The sequence below is a fragment of the Leptonotus elevatus genome, chromosome 15 (assembly GCF_054856555.1).
Source record: "Leptonotus elevatus isolate MCC_2025b chromosome 15, RoL_Lele_1.0, whole genome shotgun sequence".
Lineage (NCBI taxonomy): Eukaryota > Metazoa > Chordata > Actinopteri > Syngnathiformes > Syngnathidae > Leptonotus > Leptonotus elevatus.
The window spans coordinates 17,091,977-17,111,093 of NC_141253.1; the positions used below are offsets into that span (position 1 = coordinate 17,091,977).

The 19,117-nt window shown below is 38.0% G+C and overlaps 1 protein-coding gene across 2 annotated transcripts; it reads left to right on the forward strand.

Moving 5' to 3' along the window:
* Positions 1–193: 193 nt before the first annotated feature.
* On the forward strand, positions 194–19,040 carry lrsam1 (leucine rich repeat and sterile alpha motif containing 1). Of its 2 annotated transcripts, XR_015097302.1 has the most exons (26): positions 194–471; positions 1,275–1,456; positions 1,961–2,017; positions 3,425–3,469; positions 3,592–3,669; positions 4,070–4,138; positions 4,227–4,311; positions 4,399–4,520; positions 4,636–4,726; positions 5,597–5,706; positions 5,806–5,835; positions 6,245–6,367; positions 7,015–7,154; positions 8,766–8,810; positions 9,018–9,088; positions 10,092–10,191; positions 10,293–10,380; positions 11,528–11,602; positions 12,433–12,513; positions 13,017–13,112; positions 15,306–15,404; positions 15,486–15,617; positions 16,105–16,171; positions 16,853–17,052; positions 17,146–17,711; positions 17,845–19,040. XR_015097302.1 is itself a non-coding variant. In XM_086097426.1 (25 exons), exons 2-25 carry the CDS (start codon positions 1,385–1,387, stop codon positions 17,266–17,268), a joined length of 2,199 nt encoding a protein of 732 aa, XP_085953552.1. In that variant the 5' UTR covers positions 194–471; positions 1,275–1,384; the 3' UTR covers positions 17,269–19,040. The 2 variants fall into 2 exon arrangements, 1 of the variants encoding a protein (XP_085953552.1); XM_086097426.1 differs by having other exon boundaries at positions 17,146–19,040.
* The last annotated feature ends 77 nt before the right edge of the window (positions 19,041–19,117 follow it).

Consider the following 19,117-nt stretch of genomic DNA (forward strand, 5'->3'; position numbering starts at 1 on the left):
TAATTTCAACTATGTTTAAATTAAATTCGTCTGAGACGTCTGCAATCGGTTTGTGAAATGCAGATATTACAACTGGGAAAGAGTATTTTGGTAATGAAATGGGAAAACGGTTAACAATTGTGTCCTCCACACATTCTGACCAGCAGTCGGCAGCAACTTGCCATTCTGAAGTATGGTCTACCCAAATTTAGGACGAAAAAGTATCAGGTCCCAGTGTGTTTTTAACAGTAACATCTTACTGTCAGGACCAAGAGGAATTTATCAAGGGATTATTGAGGAACTGGTGTTAATGACTAGAATGTATTTATTCGATTTTGTGAAGTAGGCGAATAATGCCTAAGAACTCGTCTGCGGTCGATCGTTTGTTGACAATTGGGTCGTTCAAATGTTGGTTGGTGCAAACTGACAGCAAGACAACAATCTCTATTTTAATTCAAGAAACATCTACCGGCCATAGTGGGAACATACTATGTGAGTATAAAACATAATTCGACTTCAGTTCCATGCTTGTTTTTCGCAATAGTTTGAGGGTAGCTGTGTTTGCTAACGAACATCATCATAAGGTAAATATGCCTTTATTCTATCCCTGATGCTAAGTAACCAAGTTAATGGGAGAGCACATGTACTAACGTTCACGCATTTGCTTTAATTGTGACTAAATTAACTATAGTGTATTTATTATTTAATAATTTATGTCCAGACCTTACGGGAATTTGCTTTGCTAGCTTCCGTAAATAACCCGCCCACTTCACATCGTAGACGGCGCTCTGACCTTCAACTAAATTTACGCAATACGCAGTCTGCTTCCAGTCTCTATCCCACCCTCCCCTCCAGAAATTCATTGAAAATGATTTGTACAGTGTTATCTATTAATTCCAGTTAATGTAATTTAAGTATCCACAAACATGATTCCTCATAGCAGTCAACGATGCTGTTTGTTGATGCTTGCAACACCATGTGCGCTCATCTAAAGTACAGACACACCCTTCCATTATCAAATTTGTGCAATAGGAACAGTATAGTATGTCAGGGAGAAATTTAGAAAAAAATATGATATATATGTATATATAAATTGAAATGTAATTTAAGGACCAGAATCAATGTACAAACAAACATGATGGTACTGACAATGATAAATATGAATATATATTTTAGGTTTGTTGGAATAATCTAATCAGATTTGCCTTTCCTTGTGCCATGATGACTGGGGTCAACCTTTTTTTTTTTTTTGCTCTGAAGTACAAGAACCAATGTACATCGTCTCTTCTTTTTAGAGTACAGGAAGAGTCTTGAGTGCGTTCCCCATCAGCCTTTCAAGTGAGTGGCTCTTATTGCAGTGGACTCTGTGAAACCCAGTAGGCCTGACTGACAGGCAGGATACAAGATGCCTCTGTTCTTCAGAAAGAAGAAACCCAGCGATGACTCCCAGAAGAGACTTGAATATCAGCTGTGTCGGGTATAAAACATGTTGATTAGAGTGTATGGGTGTTTTCAGCAATTAAGAGTATGTATGAAATTACATACTCTCTGTTAGTTAGACCCAGACAATTACTTAAATTTTATGATTTTACAGTTACATACAACAATGGGCAGCCATTTGTTTTGAAATAGATCTATCAACATGGGATGGAACAGTAAACATCGAAGATTCTTCATGAAAATTGGTCTTAATGCTGCTTTAGAACCATTTTATGGTCAGTACCCCAATTTCAAGAGGTTAAGACATATTTGAATTCTGATTCATTGACCCTAACCAAAAATTTTTTCTACTTGTTATTAAGTTGTGGTAGCATATTAAGGCAAAATCTTGTCATTGACAAAATACTTCTGAACTTAACTGTATTGACAATTTCCTTATTCGTGTACAGTGTCAAAGTGTGGTATGTTTACACAATGTTATTTTTACATGAAAAAAACAATGTTGAGATGCATGATAAACTTGCTAACTTCTATTCTTCAGTCAAAGGAAGCAGGTGCTGATGACATCCTGGACATCTCATCTTGCGAGCTGTCAGAGGTGAGAATGTTTAGCGTTCATTCTGTGTTCAATTTGATCCCCCAATTTTCCTCTGCAACCTTTTGCCAAGGATGTCGGGATAGTTTATCACTATGTGGAAGAACATATGCCTGACAGTCTTAACATCCTTTTATGACTTCTTTGCTCTGATGATGGTGACCAACAAGTGATGGTGGTGAACAACAAGTTGATCAGTAATTCTCATTGTTGTCCCCAGCAAAAATTGTCCTGTCCTGTCCTGGCACCAGTTATAATTGTTATTGGAGTTGCTGTGCCTGTACACCAAGTTACATGTGCAAAGGACATAAGTGCATTTACTTTATGCTGCTGGGCACAGAACCGGTACCGCAATTGCAAATTAGGCTCTTAAGTGATATGTTGATAATGGCCAAGATTATATTCCACGGAATTTTACCAATGCAAGCCTCCCTGGATACATCATGTATTCATGATAGACTTAAATGAAAGACCATTAATGGGAACATTGTTCATAATGTAACTATTACAGGTACATAGTTATTTCTACTACTGATTGTTACTAATAATTCTAGAGAAGTCAAAAAGCAGTTAAATTTGGAAGGGCTTTATATCAATAGTGATATGTCAAATTAAAAATTCTAGATTTCCACATGGATTAAAAGTAGTAGAAGTTGTGCAGTCAGTGTTGCATTGTCTCACAGTATAATCTTTAAATTTAGCATTATTCCAACCCAATAATTGGTAATACACCGATCGATAGAGGTTTTTGGCCCTTTTATTGAATTTCTAAACTGATAGTCACTTAAAAATTGTTTTCTTTGGGGAAGAGTGCTCTAGCTCTATTTTCTCTCACCCTGGCATACGTTTAAATTCTGACATTTGAAACACCACAGACAGTGCATGTATGTCAGCTTTTATTTGACAGTAGAGATAGACCAACATGTTGTAATATTGATGCTGATTATTAGTAGTCAAGGTCAAGAGGCAGATTAAATATTATATAATGTATGGCAGACCATTAAATATTTGGAACTATCGGAAATGTCAAACTATTGTGTAATAAAAAGTACACCTGACTTTGTTTAAATGACTTTAAGCACATCTTTATTAAACAGCTTTTCAAATTTGGCAGTATGTTAAAGACTGTTTCACTCTTAGAAAATAGATATCATTATTGTTCCTGAGAAATGGGGGGAAATGGCGGGAGGAGAACCCACCACCCCCAAATATTTAAAAATACAATTAAATCCCCAAATATGTGAATCTGTGGGTTCTGAACTGCGAGTATTTGGGGGTCCACTACACTGACCCAGTGTCCAACAAAATTTTCCAACTGAACTGTAATATTTTCTGTAATGAAAAGAAAAGGTATTATAAGGACCTGTGTTTGTAATACATTACAAGTGGTTGCATTAAATATTTTCACAGGTTCCTTTGAGTGTCTTTTCGATTTGCAAAGTTCTCCAGAAGAAGGTAAGAATATAATAAAGAGCTGAAAATAATAGAATACATAGAATGTGTTTTCTGTGTGTCTCACAAATATTTAACTATTGAATATAATCTAAACAGACATTTTTTGTTTTGGTCTTCCATAGGTACTCATCCTACACAATAATGAGCTGAAGTCACTGCTTCCCAAAGGAAGTGACATCATCTCTCTTAGTACGCTAAAGGTATAGTTATTTACACAAATAATAATGCTTGTTTAAATTGTGTTATAGCATTTAACAAAAATACTCTCGCACATTTGTGTTCATTGCTCTGAACATTCCTTTAGGATAGGATATAATGAGTCTGACACACTGAAATACATTCCGCAGAAAGAGGGATTGCTGTAATCATTAAGACAAAAACACATGGACCAAGTTGTTGGTACCCCTCTGTTCATGAAAGAAAAATCCATATGGTCGCTGAAGTAACTTGAAATTGACAAAATAAACCATTAAAAAAAATTTTTGAATCATGTGTTATGTTTTTATTAAATAATGTAACTAATGAAATGATCAAATGAATTTGTCTTTAAAGTTTCTTGACCAAGCAAAATATTTCTCCTCTCTCTCTCTTCCAATCCAGGTTTTGGATTTGCATGATAATAAGCTTAATTCACTCCCAGAAGACATCGGAAAACTGACGTCTCTCCAGGTAGAGCTATTCTGAACTCTTGAAAGTAAACATTACTTAGTTAATGAATGTTACTCATTTTCTTATGTTGCCATTTGTGTATTATTAGATTTTGAATGTGGAAAAGAATCGTTTAAAGGGCCTTCCAGAATCCATTGGGGATCTAAAGCTCCTGCAGACGCTCAATTTGAAAGGTCAAATTCTTACTCTGTTTTTGTGAGTTTTTGATTTCATTTTCACGTCACTTTGAGTTTAATGTGGTATTTTCCCCGTCGTCTTAGGCAACTGTCTCAGTGAATTCCCACCGACAATTAGCTCTCTGTGCAGTTTACGCACTCTGGATGTGAGTGATAACCTCATCATCCAGATTCCCAAAACCTTTGCTTACATCCGCACACTAGAGGTACGTGTTCACCTTGGAAATTCAGTTCACACTATAATGTAAAAGCAAACAAACAAACATTTTTTTGTGCGTGTATGTGCGTGTGTTTGCTATGTGTATACATGTGCTGTGACAGAACCTCATCCTAGATGCAGCCACAATGACTTATCCGCCTGCATCTGTGTGTGTGGAAGGTACAGCAAGCATCCAGCACTTCCTGTGCTCTGGTGAGGATGTATTTAATAACCACAAAATATTTCATTACTACACATACTCCTTGTCTTTTTCTCTTGGTACCACTCGTCCAATATATTATTATTTTTTAGATTTTACTTGAGAGGATAGTAACAGGATGACACAGAGAATAGTATAATTATATTCTGTTAGTGTTTATATCGGGTCTGTGTTACATGCTAACATAGTTTCTCTGAGGTATCATGTACTTAGGAGTTCAGTTAAGTTTTGTTCATTTGTCAGTACAGTAAACATAATTGTCTCTAAATGCTGTGTGCATTACCTTTCTGGCCTAGCCTAAATTAATTTATAGGTCAGAGGATTAAAAACCATAAACAATGAGTTCACTTATTTATTTGGCATAAAATTGTGGATTCTCAAAGCTTGGCGTGACCTTATACAAACCTCTAAATTGTATGGCTTTTGCAACAGTTTTTCCCCACAGAAAAGTTGCGGAACTCAAAATGATCTGTGCTTGGATTAAATTGTTGCCATTTTAATACCTTTGGTATTGCAGGCATGTGATATTTTAAGACTCATAATGGTCATTCAAATATAAAAGTCGTTTAACCACTTTGTGTATCACTTTAAAACCTCAAAATGTGATCACAATGTGCAAAAATGTTATCTGGCAGATGTACCTCACATTTATTGTCTTTCTATACTGGAAATTAACCACACTTTTAACTTATCTTAGTCAGTAAAAATGTGCTTCTTAAAATAAGAAGCACAGATTAAAAAAAATTAATGTTTATTGTAATTTTTTGAAAATTTTGGTCGGTTTACAACTTCTGACTTCAGGGGTTCATCTTAAGAGGTTTCACTGTGGTTTTGAATACAAATCAGTGTTTTTTTTCCCACAGAGCTGGGAGAGGAGTACTGCCCACCATCCCAGTATCTCCTGCCTGTGCTGGAAAGTGACGGTGGCAAACAAAACTCTGACTGTGTGGATGCCTTGGATGATGCCTGGCAGGTAGATGACTCCCTCTACTGTATTGTAAAGGTTTATATGTATGTACTCGTATATCTCAATCACTTGGCATATTAAATGTTTTTTCACTTTTTGTTGCAGAGTAAATTCAGTGACTATCAGAAGAGGAAGGTAGGTCTTCAACTTCAAAAATGGGGTTTCATTTAAAGTTTTTTGCTCACTGAAGTATAATGAAGTAGCAGTTCATGGAGTAACCCTACACTTTAATTCTACTACAAACATTCATTCTATTTTTGTTTAATACTGTTCCTATTTTGGTTTCCTACCAGACCATTTTCAATACTCGTCTGCCATCACGCAGAAGCATTATTGTCGTCACTGTTTACACAGCTTTTGTTCCGTTCTGCTCACAACACTGCAAACTTTCCACCTTTTCCAAAAGCCGTTTCAAATTACAAAACAAAAGAAAACAAAGAAACAAAATAAAGCTCAAACATTATGGAAGACTGTTGAAAATGGTGAACGAGAAAATATAACGTTTGCATCAGTAAAATAAATATTCATTATCCCTTTTTGTCAGATTCAGAAGCAGGAAGAAAAACTAGCCTTCGAGCGACACAGAGAGGGGAAACAAAACGAGCACACCCAGCTTCTACTCATGAACAACTCTCGTAAAGCCAACATCCTCAACTCAGTTCGTCAGGTAAGCTGTTCTTAAATCTTATTGTAGTGAGTGCAGTCATTCCACATTTTTTCTCTCTCTCTACACATTAGGAAAATGTTTTGACTGGTCAACATTTGTTTTTGACTCTGGATCACCTTTGCAATATAAAAGTAGTCAAATCATAAGTTAAGGGGGAAATCAACCCCAAAAAACTTTCTTGACAATAATATGTTCTATGCAGCCCCACTAGTCTGAATACAGTATTCTGGATAATACTGCATGAGTGCAATATGAGTTAAGCAGCAAAATCCAGCAGTTTTTAATCCATCTCAGAAGGCGGCCATTTTGCCACTTGCTGTCGAGTGAAAATGACATCACAGTTGCACAGGTCTCAGGTAACAACCAATCACAGCTCAGCTTCAGAAAACACGTGAGCTGTGATTGGTCGTTGCCTGAGCCCTGAGTAACTGTGATGTCATGTTTAGTCAACAGCAAGTGGCAAAATGGCCGCCCCCTGAGATGGATAAAAATGGCTGGATGTTGCTTCATAACCCATATTCCACAAATGTAATATTAATCAGAATGTCATAGTTAGACTAATGAAGTCACATATATAATATAGTATTGTCAAGAAATGTTTGAGGTTGACTTCCCCTTTAACTGCTCACTTTTGCACTGATGTTTAGGAGCAGGAGCGTCTGGAGCAGGGTGTCACCCAGCAGCAGCGAGCGCAGGAGTCTGAGAGGTTGCTGTTGTTAGAAAAAGTGAGGCATGCTGAAGACAACATCAGCAGTCGCATCAGCAACATGCTGTTCGATAACAACAGGTACCGGTACATGTACAAATCCAATTCCAAAAAAGTTGGGACACTACAAATTGTGAATAAAAACTGAATGCAATTATGTGGAAGTGCCAAATTTCAATATTTTGTTCAGAATAGAACATAGTTGACAGGTCAAAAGTTTAAACAGAAAATGTATAATTTTAAGGGAAAAATATGTTGATTGTAAATTTCATGGTGCCAACAAAAAAAGTCGGGACAGGTAGCAATAAGAGGCTGGAAAAGTCAATTGCACATATAAAAAAAAAAAACAGCTGGAAGACCAGTTACCACTAATGAGGTCCATTGGCAACTTGATTGGAGCATAAAAAGAGCTTCTCGGAATGGCAGTGTCTCTCAGAAGCAAAGATGGGTAGAGAATCACTAATTCCTCCAATGTTGCGCAGAAAGATAGTGGAGAAATATCAGAAAGGTGTTTACCAGCGAAAAATTGCAAAAAGGTTGAAGTAATCATCATCTACAGTGCATAACATCATCCAAAGATTCAGTGAATGTGGAACAATCTCTGTGTGTAAGGGTCAAGGCCGAAAAATCATACTGGATGCCCATGATCTTCGGGCCCTTACACGGCACTGCATCGCAAACAGGAATGCTTACTGTAAGGGAAATCACAGAAAGGGCTCAGCAATACTTTCAGAAAACATTGTGGGCGAACACAATCCACCGTGCCAACCGCTGTTGCCAGATGAAACTCTACAGTACAAAGAAGAAGCGCAGGCGTTTCTCTGGGCCAGGGGTTATTTAAAATGGAGTGTGGCAAAGTGGAAACCTGTTTTGTGGTCAGACGAATCACGATTCGAAGTTCTTTGTGGAAAACTGGGGCGCTATATCATACTGACTAAAGAGGACAAGGACAACCCAAGTTGTGCATGTGGCATGGGCAGCTTCCACATCTGGAAAGGCATCGTCGATGCAGAAAGGTATATTCAGATTCGAGAACAACATATGCTCCCATCCAGGCATCATCACTTTCAGAGAAGATCTTGCATTTCTCAACACGATAATGCCAGACCACATGCAGCACCAATTACAACATCATGGCTGCGTAGGAAAAGGATCCGGCCAAGTATTGAAATGGCCAGCCTGCAGTCCACTTCTTTCACTCATAGAGCACACTTGGCGCATCATAAAGGGGAAGGTGCAACAAAGAAAGCCCAAGACAGTTGAACAGTTCGAGAGACGCGTGTTAGACAAGAATGGGACAGCATTCCTATTTATAAACTTGAGAAACTTGTCTCCTCGATCCCCAGACGTTTGCAGACTGTTGTAAGAAGAAGAAGGGATGCCTCACAGTGGTGAAAATGGCCTTGTCTCAACTTTTTTGAGATTTATTGACACCATGGAATTTAAAATTAACATAATTTTCCCTTAAAATTATACATTTTCTTAGTTTAAACTTTTGACCTGTCAACTATGTTCTATTCTGAACAAAATATTGAAATTTGGCACTTCCACATAATTGCATTCAGTTTTTATTCACAATTTGTAGAGTGTCCCAACTTTTTGGGAATTAGGTTTGTAGGATGTGTTTCACAGGGAAGCTGCTTGTTTCACTTCCCACTTGATCAATGAACGACTTTGCTTTGACCTCTGCAGGCAGAAAAAGAGTGCAGAGTTTCTCCAAGCCATGGAGGAAGATCGGTGAGTGGAAGATAATCATTCAAATCTGATGCAGCAAAATGTGTAATCCTCTTGGGTACTAAGAATTTAAAAAGGGGTGTCTTTTGTCAAATTCAAGCATTGTAATGCATACATTTTCCCCATATATTTAATGAATATGTTACCACCTTTTGGCTGTTTGAATCAAATCAGTCGATATATTTCACTGATTGCTTGTTTCTCTGCCAGGATCCGTATGGAACATCTGACTGCCATCACACAGGAAGAAGCTAACTCTTTGAGAAAGAAAGAGGTGGCTGGTATGTAGCGTTTTACAGTCCAATTAATAGTAGGGGGGGGGGGGGCACTAGCTTTAACAGAGAAGCCCAAACTTCCCTCTCCCCAGCCACTTCATCCAGCTCATCTAAGGGTATCCCGCGGCATTCCCAGACCAACCGGGAGATATAGTCTCTCCAGTGTGTCCTGGTTTTCTCTCTGAGACGTGCCTAGAACACCTCACCAGGGAGGTGTCTAGGAAGCATCCTACCCAGATGCCCAAGCCACTTCATCTGTCTCCTCTCAATAGTAGGAATAGTAGTAATAATAGAGTAGTGAGTCTCTCCCGGATGACCGAACTTCTCACCCTATCTCTAAGGGAGAGCCAGGACGCTCTGCAGAGGAAACTAATTTCCACCGCTTGCATCTGGGATCTCGTTCATGACCATAGGTGAGGGTAGGAATGAAAATCCCTCCACAGAGCTCCCTAAAGGACACGGTTGAACGCCTTCTCCAAGTCCACAACACCCATGCAGACTGATTTAGCAAACTCCCATCAAGGTTTCCGCTCCTAAATCCGAGCCGCCGCTCCTTCGAGCCAGCAAAAAAACAACATCAAAACCAAAACAAAATTAATTAAAAAAAATCCTTTGCGCTGAGCCAAACGGCATTTCGATCTCCAACAAACGTACTTCATTAACGTTTGCATTCGGGCCGCTTTCAAATCTTTTTTTTTTTTTTTTTTCCGGACATGGGACCAGCAGTGGCTGAGTATTAAAGGACTAGCCAGGAATTTAACCCACACTGTCTACATGAAAGAAGGCTAGTAAATGGCTTTTGGATTTTCCAACACAACAGCAAATGATTGGGATCAAAAGGTGATAATGACCTCAGAAGAAAATGTAACTACATTAATGAATGATGCCCATTCTTCCCAAATTGCTGCTGCTGTTGTATTTTTAATTTCCCACTCTTCCCTCTTAAGAATGCCACATTTTATTTCATTTAAAAAAATCTTTTTTTCTCTTTCCTCTGTGTCATTTGTAGCGGCCATGCAGAAGATGCTGTCAGACAGCTGTGCTGTGAGCCTCCTCCAAGAAGCAAGTGACTATCGTAGAAAGAGCTTGGTGTCTGAGGCCTACCAAAGGTTTCAAATGCACACAGACATAAATGATATTGCAGTGTGTCTTAATTGATCAATCAAAGTGGTATGATGGTTGATGTTCTTTTCTACTTGTTGTGTAACAGTATGGAGAATCTGGAGAAAAAGTTTGAGAAGATGCTATCCATTCAAGTTTTGGACAAATCTAAAGCCATTGCCCACATTTTACAAGAGGTATGTCTTCAGTGACCAGATAACAGTTCTTTATATTATAATCAATAGCATAGTCCAGTGGTTCTCAAATGGGGGCACATGTACCCCTTGGGGTACGTGAAGGCACTCCAGGGGGTACGTGAGATTTTAAAATACATTTCCAAAGTAGCATCCATGCAAAAATCCTTTAAAAATAATAATTAAATTATGTAAATGTTTCAGAAAAATATAAGTTCTTAAAATGAATGTTATATTCAGTGGGCTATTCAATTACATTGTCCTAAAATACCTGATTCTCTCGATTACAGAATGGTTTGACCCAACCTGTTATATGCCAACTATCACCTGTCAATCATTTAAAAACTTTGTTTTAAAATTAAGTTAGTGATTTATTTTTGAGAACAGATATTTCCTATGACTGCAAAGGAAGTTAGTTAGTGGTGATAATGTTAATGTACACTGTACACAAATGTATACATTTTTTAGAATTATTCATATATATCTATTTTTTTTAGTTATATCTCTTTATTTCCCCAAAAAAGGTTGAGAGACCACTATACAGATGAAGATCCAAAGTTTGATAAAGCAGACAATGATGGCACAAAACGTTTTTGTGGCGGCCGTGGCTCAGGGTGTAGAGCCGGTCGTCCCAGTAACCAGAAGGTTGGCAGTTTGATCCCCACTCTCCTCAAGTCATGTGTCGTTGTGTCCTTGGGCAAGGCACTTCACACACATTGCCTCCAGTGCTACTCACACTGGTGTATGGAAGTTGCGAATGTTTGGTGGTGGTCAGAGGGGCCGTAGGCGCACACTGGCAGCCACGCTTCCGTCAGCCTGCCCCAGGGCAGCTGTGGCTACTTAGGTAGCTTACCTCCACCACAGTGTGAATGTGTGAGCGCACGAATAATGCAACCACTGTGAAGCGTCTTTGAGTGTCCAAAAAAGAGTTATATAAATCTAATGCATTATTATTATTAAGTCTTTCCTGTTTTTCAACGAAAAATCCTTTGGGCTGGTTAGGGTGTACTTGGCTGAAAAAATATTTCATAGGGGTACATCAATGAAAAAAGGGTTGCGAACCACTGGCATAGTCCATCATTTAATTGAAACAGAAAATACCCTCTGAAGCTCAGTGAACACTCATGACTTCTGTTTGGACCCTTTCTAGGAGGAGATGCAGAAAGCAGCGTTCCAAGCACTGCAGTTGCAGAAAGATTCTGTCCACGGTTATATCCGCAACCAGGTCTGTATGGAGAGATGCGGATGGGTGGAGTGAGGGTCATCAAACCTGTCCTTGGTTCTTATCTATTATTAGTTATTATACCAGCAACCTTTTGGAGGGGTTAAGCTTAATTTGGCAAAATTTCGTTACAAAATATAACGAAACACACAGCACATTTTGATTTTTTTTTTTGAAGGTGTCCTGTTTCTGGACATGATTTTGGCCATTTAGGCATTGTATGACCAAAGTGTATATCCTCCAAGAATCCAAGCCCCAAACACAATGCTGGTATTTGTGTTTAGCCCCCACCCTAGGATATGAGTGGAGCCTTTCATGATTGGCCATGTAACATGAAATTCAAGTAATTCTACTCAAAAAGATCAGCACTCATTGCATAACTATACCCAGTCATTGGTCCGGCATATCCTACAAACCTGCAGTTGTGCTTTGGTCAAGCAAACTTCACCTCTCAACATGTGGGGGGTTGGTAGAAATAGCTTTTCTACAGTGCTTTAAACTTTAATTAGAACCATTGTTTATCATTATTCTTCTGAGAAGTAGATCGCCTTTAAGGAGGCCTCAGCCAATGTTCCCTCTAAACTGTGTGCGTTGTCGATGTCATCTAATCAGTACACAGCATGGTGCCAAAGTTTGATGACCATTTAGAGGATTTGCCATGAAAAAAAAAAGGCACGAGAGCCTCCAGTAGTCCTTATAAGATATTTAATACATCAACACTTGTAGCTAAAAACACATTTCATGAAATCATCATGGTTGTTCATCCTAACCTTTGCAGTCCACAGCATGCTGCTTCTCCCTGCTAGTTTCATGTTGCTTTTTCACTGTTCCAGATCAAGCTAATTGAGGGTGAATTAATGCAACTGACAAAACTTGAAGTTAAAAGACGAAATCTGGATGCAGAGACCCTGCAGGTAGGTGTCACCCCCACCCCCATTTTAATTTGCCCACACTCATTTATTTTTTGTTGTCTTTTTCTTTTGACTATTGTGTAATTTTATTTTATTCCATGATTTGCTACCTTGGTTACAATACAGCATAGCATGAATGAATAAAAAAAATCATAGTAATCAGCTGTTTATGTTCTTTGACATGATTAAATGTGCAGCGTTGCTTTTGCTGTAAGGTTTGTCCAAGCACAGCAAACAATTCTGAACAATAATGTTACCCGGCTGTTTGTGCTAATGGGTTGTCAGGGTGGGTTCACCAATATTAAATAGCACTAAAGAAGGAGGGGCGAGTACCAATGCCAAGTATCTGTATTGAGCTGATACCAGGCCTTATTTAAAGTTGAGTTGACTTTGTTTTGATTTATTAGGCCTTAGTTAGTAAAATGTTGTCTTAAATTAGGAATGGCTGAATCACAGCCAATTGTACCTTGTCAATCTTGTGCATGCGTGTGTGTGTGTTTACGCAGGAAGTGCTAGTGGACCAGCGCACAGCTCTCAGCGATTTGTTGCAGCAACTACTGAAACAGAAGCACCAGAGAGAGCAAGAACTGTTGCAAGTTCTGGTGAGCAAACTTAACTGCTAGCTGCATCGTTTTCATGAATCAGTATGCTATGTTCACACTGCAGCTCAATTACGATTTTTTTGCCCATATGCGACACATATCTGATTCTTTCATGGTGTGAACAGTACAATTCAGATTTTTTTCAAAACCGACCTGGTCCTCTTTTGTATGTGGATTTAAACTGGATATGTATGCCATGCGTCTGCACAGTGAACGCTCTTCCGCACGCATGTGATTCATACGTCATCAAAAACTTAATATGCGGTCTGCGCGGGCGGAGGAGAGTGCTTTCAAGGGAGATTGCTGACATTCTTCGGTGAATATTCAAAGCTGTTTTGAGTAACAGTGTTAACTTTTTAATTGTCTTTAATTTAATCACACTTGAAACGTGAAGCATAAAGGTAACATGTGTGTAGATAGTAGAAATTCAGCCCTGCAAAACGGTTCATCACGCACGACAATGACGTGACGTCAACTTCCGTAGACGTCTCATTGAAATGAGGAGGTCGAGGAGTGTCCCCTCATTACCTCTTCGAACCTCGCTACTCTGGCGACATGAGATGGAAAAAATAAGTCAGACGGATTTCTGTTGCTGTTTGTTTTTGTAATGTGAACGAGTACATAAAAAGATCTGATTTAACAAAAAATCCCAATTGGGCATCACACCCTGCAGTGTGAACGTAGCCTAAGAAGTACACACTCATGACAGGGAGATTATATGTGTACAGTGTTCCCTCGTTTTCCGCTGGGGTTAGGTTTAAAAAAATACCCACAATAAATGAAATCCATGTTATGTTTTACATTTATGATAAATGTTTAAGGCTCTAAAACCCCTCACCACACAGTTTATACACTTTTCTCATTGAGGCATTTTCATCTTCTCACATTTCTCTCTTGTTTAAACATTATCAATGTTCAAACCATAAATTTTATAAAATACATACATACTTTACTGCAAAAAAATACAGTATATATTTTTTTTATGCATGCAAAAGTGCACAAAAATAAATCCACGAAATAGCGAGACCGTGAAACGTGAACCGCGTTATAGCTAGGGAACACTGTACATGCTGTATAAATCTTTTGAACAGTTCTAAATTGTGTTTGTTTAAGATCCAGAACAATCTTTGAATTTGAACACCCTTAAGGTTGGAATTCCACCAAAATTAGGGAAACTAGATTCCTATAAAGCTATGCACTATTTCAGAGTTACACCTGCTATATTTTCAGAATGTCAGAATATTGCGCACACCAAGGATCATCATCAAATTGAGAGCTGCTACCTAGGTACTGATTAATGCGAAGGCCAACCAGTAGTATTGAAATAACACATTTGCTCAAATTACCTTTAATTATGGTTGTTGTTAGACACTGGTTATGTTAATAATTTTTCCCCTCCAAAAATCAATAATGATTGAACGAGGTAGGAAAAAGATAAATATCTGAAAGTGTTATATAAATAAAGAGGACTTGACTTGACTTTATTTTTATAGGTCCTTGCAAGCATTTACACTACACTGAAATGATCACATTTTACAGCAATCCTAGGAAATCGCAATGTCTCATTGCTATCAGCCCAGGAATTTTTACAACCGGCTCACAGGCTACTCATTTAGACCTTAGGGGCACTCACCATTGTCAGTACTATTTTCTAACATATTAGAATCATTAATCAATGTATGTAATATTCTTTTTTCCTTGAGATGGTGAATTGGGATTTTTGCTGTCTGTAGGCTGTATCAAAATTATAATTTAAAAACAATATTTTGATCTGTGTGCATTAAATCTATATGAGTTGCATGTTAGCATTGAACATGAAATAAATTGAATTGACCCCGATATTCAAATTTATTGAGAGGATGGATGGATGGATGAATCAAAAATGTTAAAATGTTACGAGAATGAACCAAATATTTTCATTATTTGGTTTATAAAAAAGCAGAAAAAAAACCTGAAGTCAACCATTGACTGGAACAGATCGTGTGACTTTGCAGGTTCTATTGCAGAAGACTTGTCATATTTCTGTTCTTTGATTGTTATGGGACTTGTACTGTTTGTCGTTGCAGTTGAGTTGAGGTGAAACAAATTGTATTGAAATTAAGTGCAAGACAATACGCAACACTCATACTTCCTCCATTGTTCTTCTGAGGTAAACTGGTTTCATGACAGCACTCATTATTTTTGGATTTCTAGGCGGAAATGGAACAAAAGTCGGAGTCCACCCAGCAGAACTACTGGATGATTCAGTACCAGAGACTGCTGGATGCCAAGCCATTGTCGCTACGCATGCAGGTACTGTGCCACACAAGAACACATCTGATTTGCTGAAGCATCTATCTGTAAACTATCTTTACTGATGTGTTCCCATCACAGGAAGCTGGTGTGGAAAAAGAGTTAGTAAATCTACTGTGCAAACTGTCAGCACAGCATTACTTGCCCATTATGGCTCACCATCGTGTGACTACTGAGGCTCTTCGCCACATGAACTCATCCGACCTAAAGAAGGTCTGTATACAACACTGTTTAGAAATAGGTTTGATTTCTTGTAGAATGAAGTTTCAACATCTAGAATCGCCTCACCTTGCATGCAAAAGAACTGTCAAATTATGCAATACTCCAGTGAGGGTATTTTTTGTCTTGGATACAAGTTCCATTAAACTTGTAAAAATCATGACTTCATATGTGCTCATGCCATATACAAGAACTGCAAAGATAAAAATAATGAACATTTTAATTTTAGCATGGACATGTACAAATGTGACGATTTGGGTTTTAATAATAATTTTGGGCATCTGTGGTATCGTTGCAATTGTGTGGTGGTCTAATAAAGTTGTCAAGCCCTGCATATACCATTTAGGCTGTAAAGGGTTCAAACAGTCCAAACTGCCATTTCATCAAGTCATCATTCCTTTTTTTGTTAGAATTTGTTTTCAATTTTTTTTATAGGAAAAACACATCTCTTGGTCTCTAATTTCCCACCTTGTGTTTGTAGCTTGGCATTGCTGAAATTGGCATCCAAAAATCTCTTCTGAACTGGGCTCGAGAATGTAAGCCTGAAGGTAAAACACGCACACACACCTTACATGACCCTTGTCTTATATATTTAGCATAATGATTTGTAAGGATGTAACAATAACGGCAATATCTTGATATCGCGATATTAAAACTGCCAAAATATCGTTGTTGTCATGTCACAATATTAAAAGTAGCACATCTGTTAAAATGTCAAGTTGATTTCTATTTGTGCAGTTCTAGCACCCTCTGGTGGTTAGTTTTTTTAATGCAGTTATATTTTCCTACGGAATATTTGTGAAACAAGCATTGTTGCCTCGTGTATGGTGACATAATCAAAGACTGACGATCTGGCGTCTTGGCCGCCTCACAGGCACGACAGAAAATCTGGTTTCTCCAATTTTTTGTTTGTTTGTTTTTAGCATAGTATATAATATATGGCCTATGCGACCACACAATTTGTTCCTAGACATTGACCAATAGAGTGAAATTCGGATTTGAAAAGGATATTTTTACTTGCAGGTGTTTACAGGAACACAGTTGTAACTAAATAACTTTGCTTTATTTCTATGGTTCTTGACCTTGTCAAACTTGATTGTGATGTTGAAAAGAAAACCTAATTGAACATTCCCTTTTAGCTTGACGTCTCATACTTCTAAGGCACCAACACTGTCAGTGGATCCAGTTTGTTTGTGTTATATTTGCATATATACCGCCTCCTTTACTAGGCGCATGTAAGGTGGTGGAGCAGAGTGAAGAAGTTCCCCTTCCAGAGCCATCCTCCTCCTTCTTTCCATCAATTCCCAACCCCTCCAGCACCTTCACCCCAAGCCCGCCTCTCACTCCCGGTACCCCCATTACGCCATCAGCCCCGAGTCCAGTGGAGGGACCAGGAAGCTCTGAGTGTGTGGTCTGCATGGAGACAGGGGTAAAAAATAAATCTTGTCGCATAGTCATGAAAAGCTGGACGAGGTTTTGCACGTTGTCTAATGAATTAATGTTTTACTGTACTCCTCTCCAGGCTCAAGTTATCTTTCTGCCGTGTGGCCATGTTTGCTGTTGTCAAGTCTGTAGTGACGCCATGCAGAACTGCCCTCTGTGTCGAGGCGCCATATCACAGCGCATACGCCTTTACCACACTTAGAAGCAACCTTGGCTTAGTGACTTTTTCATTAACTGTGCATGATGACAATGCTACTGCTGCGAGTTCACATATAGACACGCTTTGAGTATGTTTTCGAAATGCTGAGCCACTTTCCTGTATTAACCAAAATGTTTATAGTGCATTATTGAGCAAATTGTTATATTTTAATTTTATGTTTAATTCATTTAATAATTGTTTAAATTGACTTTTTACCTTTGTACACAATGCATATGTGCCTTTTTCTAAAAACAATATTTGCTCCCAAACAGTACCATTTTGTTTCTATAAATCATAATAACTGCATACCAAGCTTATGTGGATGCACTTAATTCTGACTAGCCACAACATTATGACCACTTGCACAATATAATATCCAATAAAAGAGATGTATCAAATTTTTACTTTTACAAAGACCATTATGTCTTCAATGTTAATAACAATATGTCCATTATTGTGGTTCTAGTATGCAGTTGTGTAGAACTGTACCAAATATTTATGACTTACTAATTAATTGATTCATCAAAATATCAGCTCTCATTTGTAGTACACCACCATGGCAAACTACAACCACAATAGTGAACACACTTCGAGTAAATGAATATGTCTTTGAGGTTGTCCATCAGAACTGAATATTACATACAGTAACTGTAATAGCACAATATTTGATGCAGCCCTTTTATTGAAGAGCATCATATGCAAGTGGTCATAATGCTGTGGTTCGTTATTGGTGCTGTACATTATGGCCTTCCCTGTTATGATCCGAGTGACCAAATCACCTCATTGCCTCAATTTTACTGTGGACATGTCTACAATACATTACAGGTAGAGAGAACAGCTGAATCCAGCTATATCCAGAGTAGTGCAGTCGTTAAAGCAAATGACTGGCATGTGGAAGGTCAGGGTTTTGATTCCCACTTAGAACAGCTGAAATGATTGCTTGCTTGAAATGATCAGTTCCCCTGTAAGGAAGAAACTGAGCCCTTTAGTTGCCACTAATGCTGTCATCAACTGTGAATTGCTTTCATACAGTATAAGGGAATGTCTTAAATTGGTTGAATATACAAAATTTGGGAGGGTGTTCCCCCCCCCCCCCCACATGATGTAGTAAGCAAAATATAGTTTTCCATACGTTTATTTGTTTATAATTATTCAATTTGGAAAAAAATACATTTCAACAACATTTCTACTTATATATATATTTTTTGTCATTGCTGACTCTCAGTGGTTGTAACCTGTTATTCTTAGCCTTTCTTTTATTTTCAATAAAATCTGAGCAGGGAAATATTTTGAAAGCACCTTAAAAGAGTAGTTATGCTTGCTGGTGTGTAGTGCTTTAGTGACCAGTGTATGCATTATTGTAAAACAACACACAACGTAAATAGTGAACCAACCAACTAGTGGTTAAACTGATGTTGTATAGAGTCCCCTATAGGCGTAAGGACTTTATATAAATTCTGCCGGCATGGCCCTCCAGCCTTATCCGTATGTTTTGGACAATTGTCGCTTCTATTCGGATTGTATGGTATGTGTGATGCACTATTATGGATGAACAAATCCTGTTCTGCAGCCATCACTAACTGTTAAATTTTCTCAAGTGCTCTTACATACTGTTCACATATGTCAAAATATAATGTACATATAAAATGTATACCACTTCCTTTACTCTACGTATAATCGATGTATATATTGATGTTGCTGCTGTTGTGTAACAAAAGTATATGGTAATACACTACATTTGGAAATTAATTATCACAAATAAAATATCAACGATGGCTCCTTGTTTTCTTATTTATGTGGGTGGAGTAATAACCTGTTTTTATGATGTCCCACTAAGTGTAAAAATAAATAA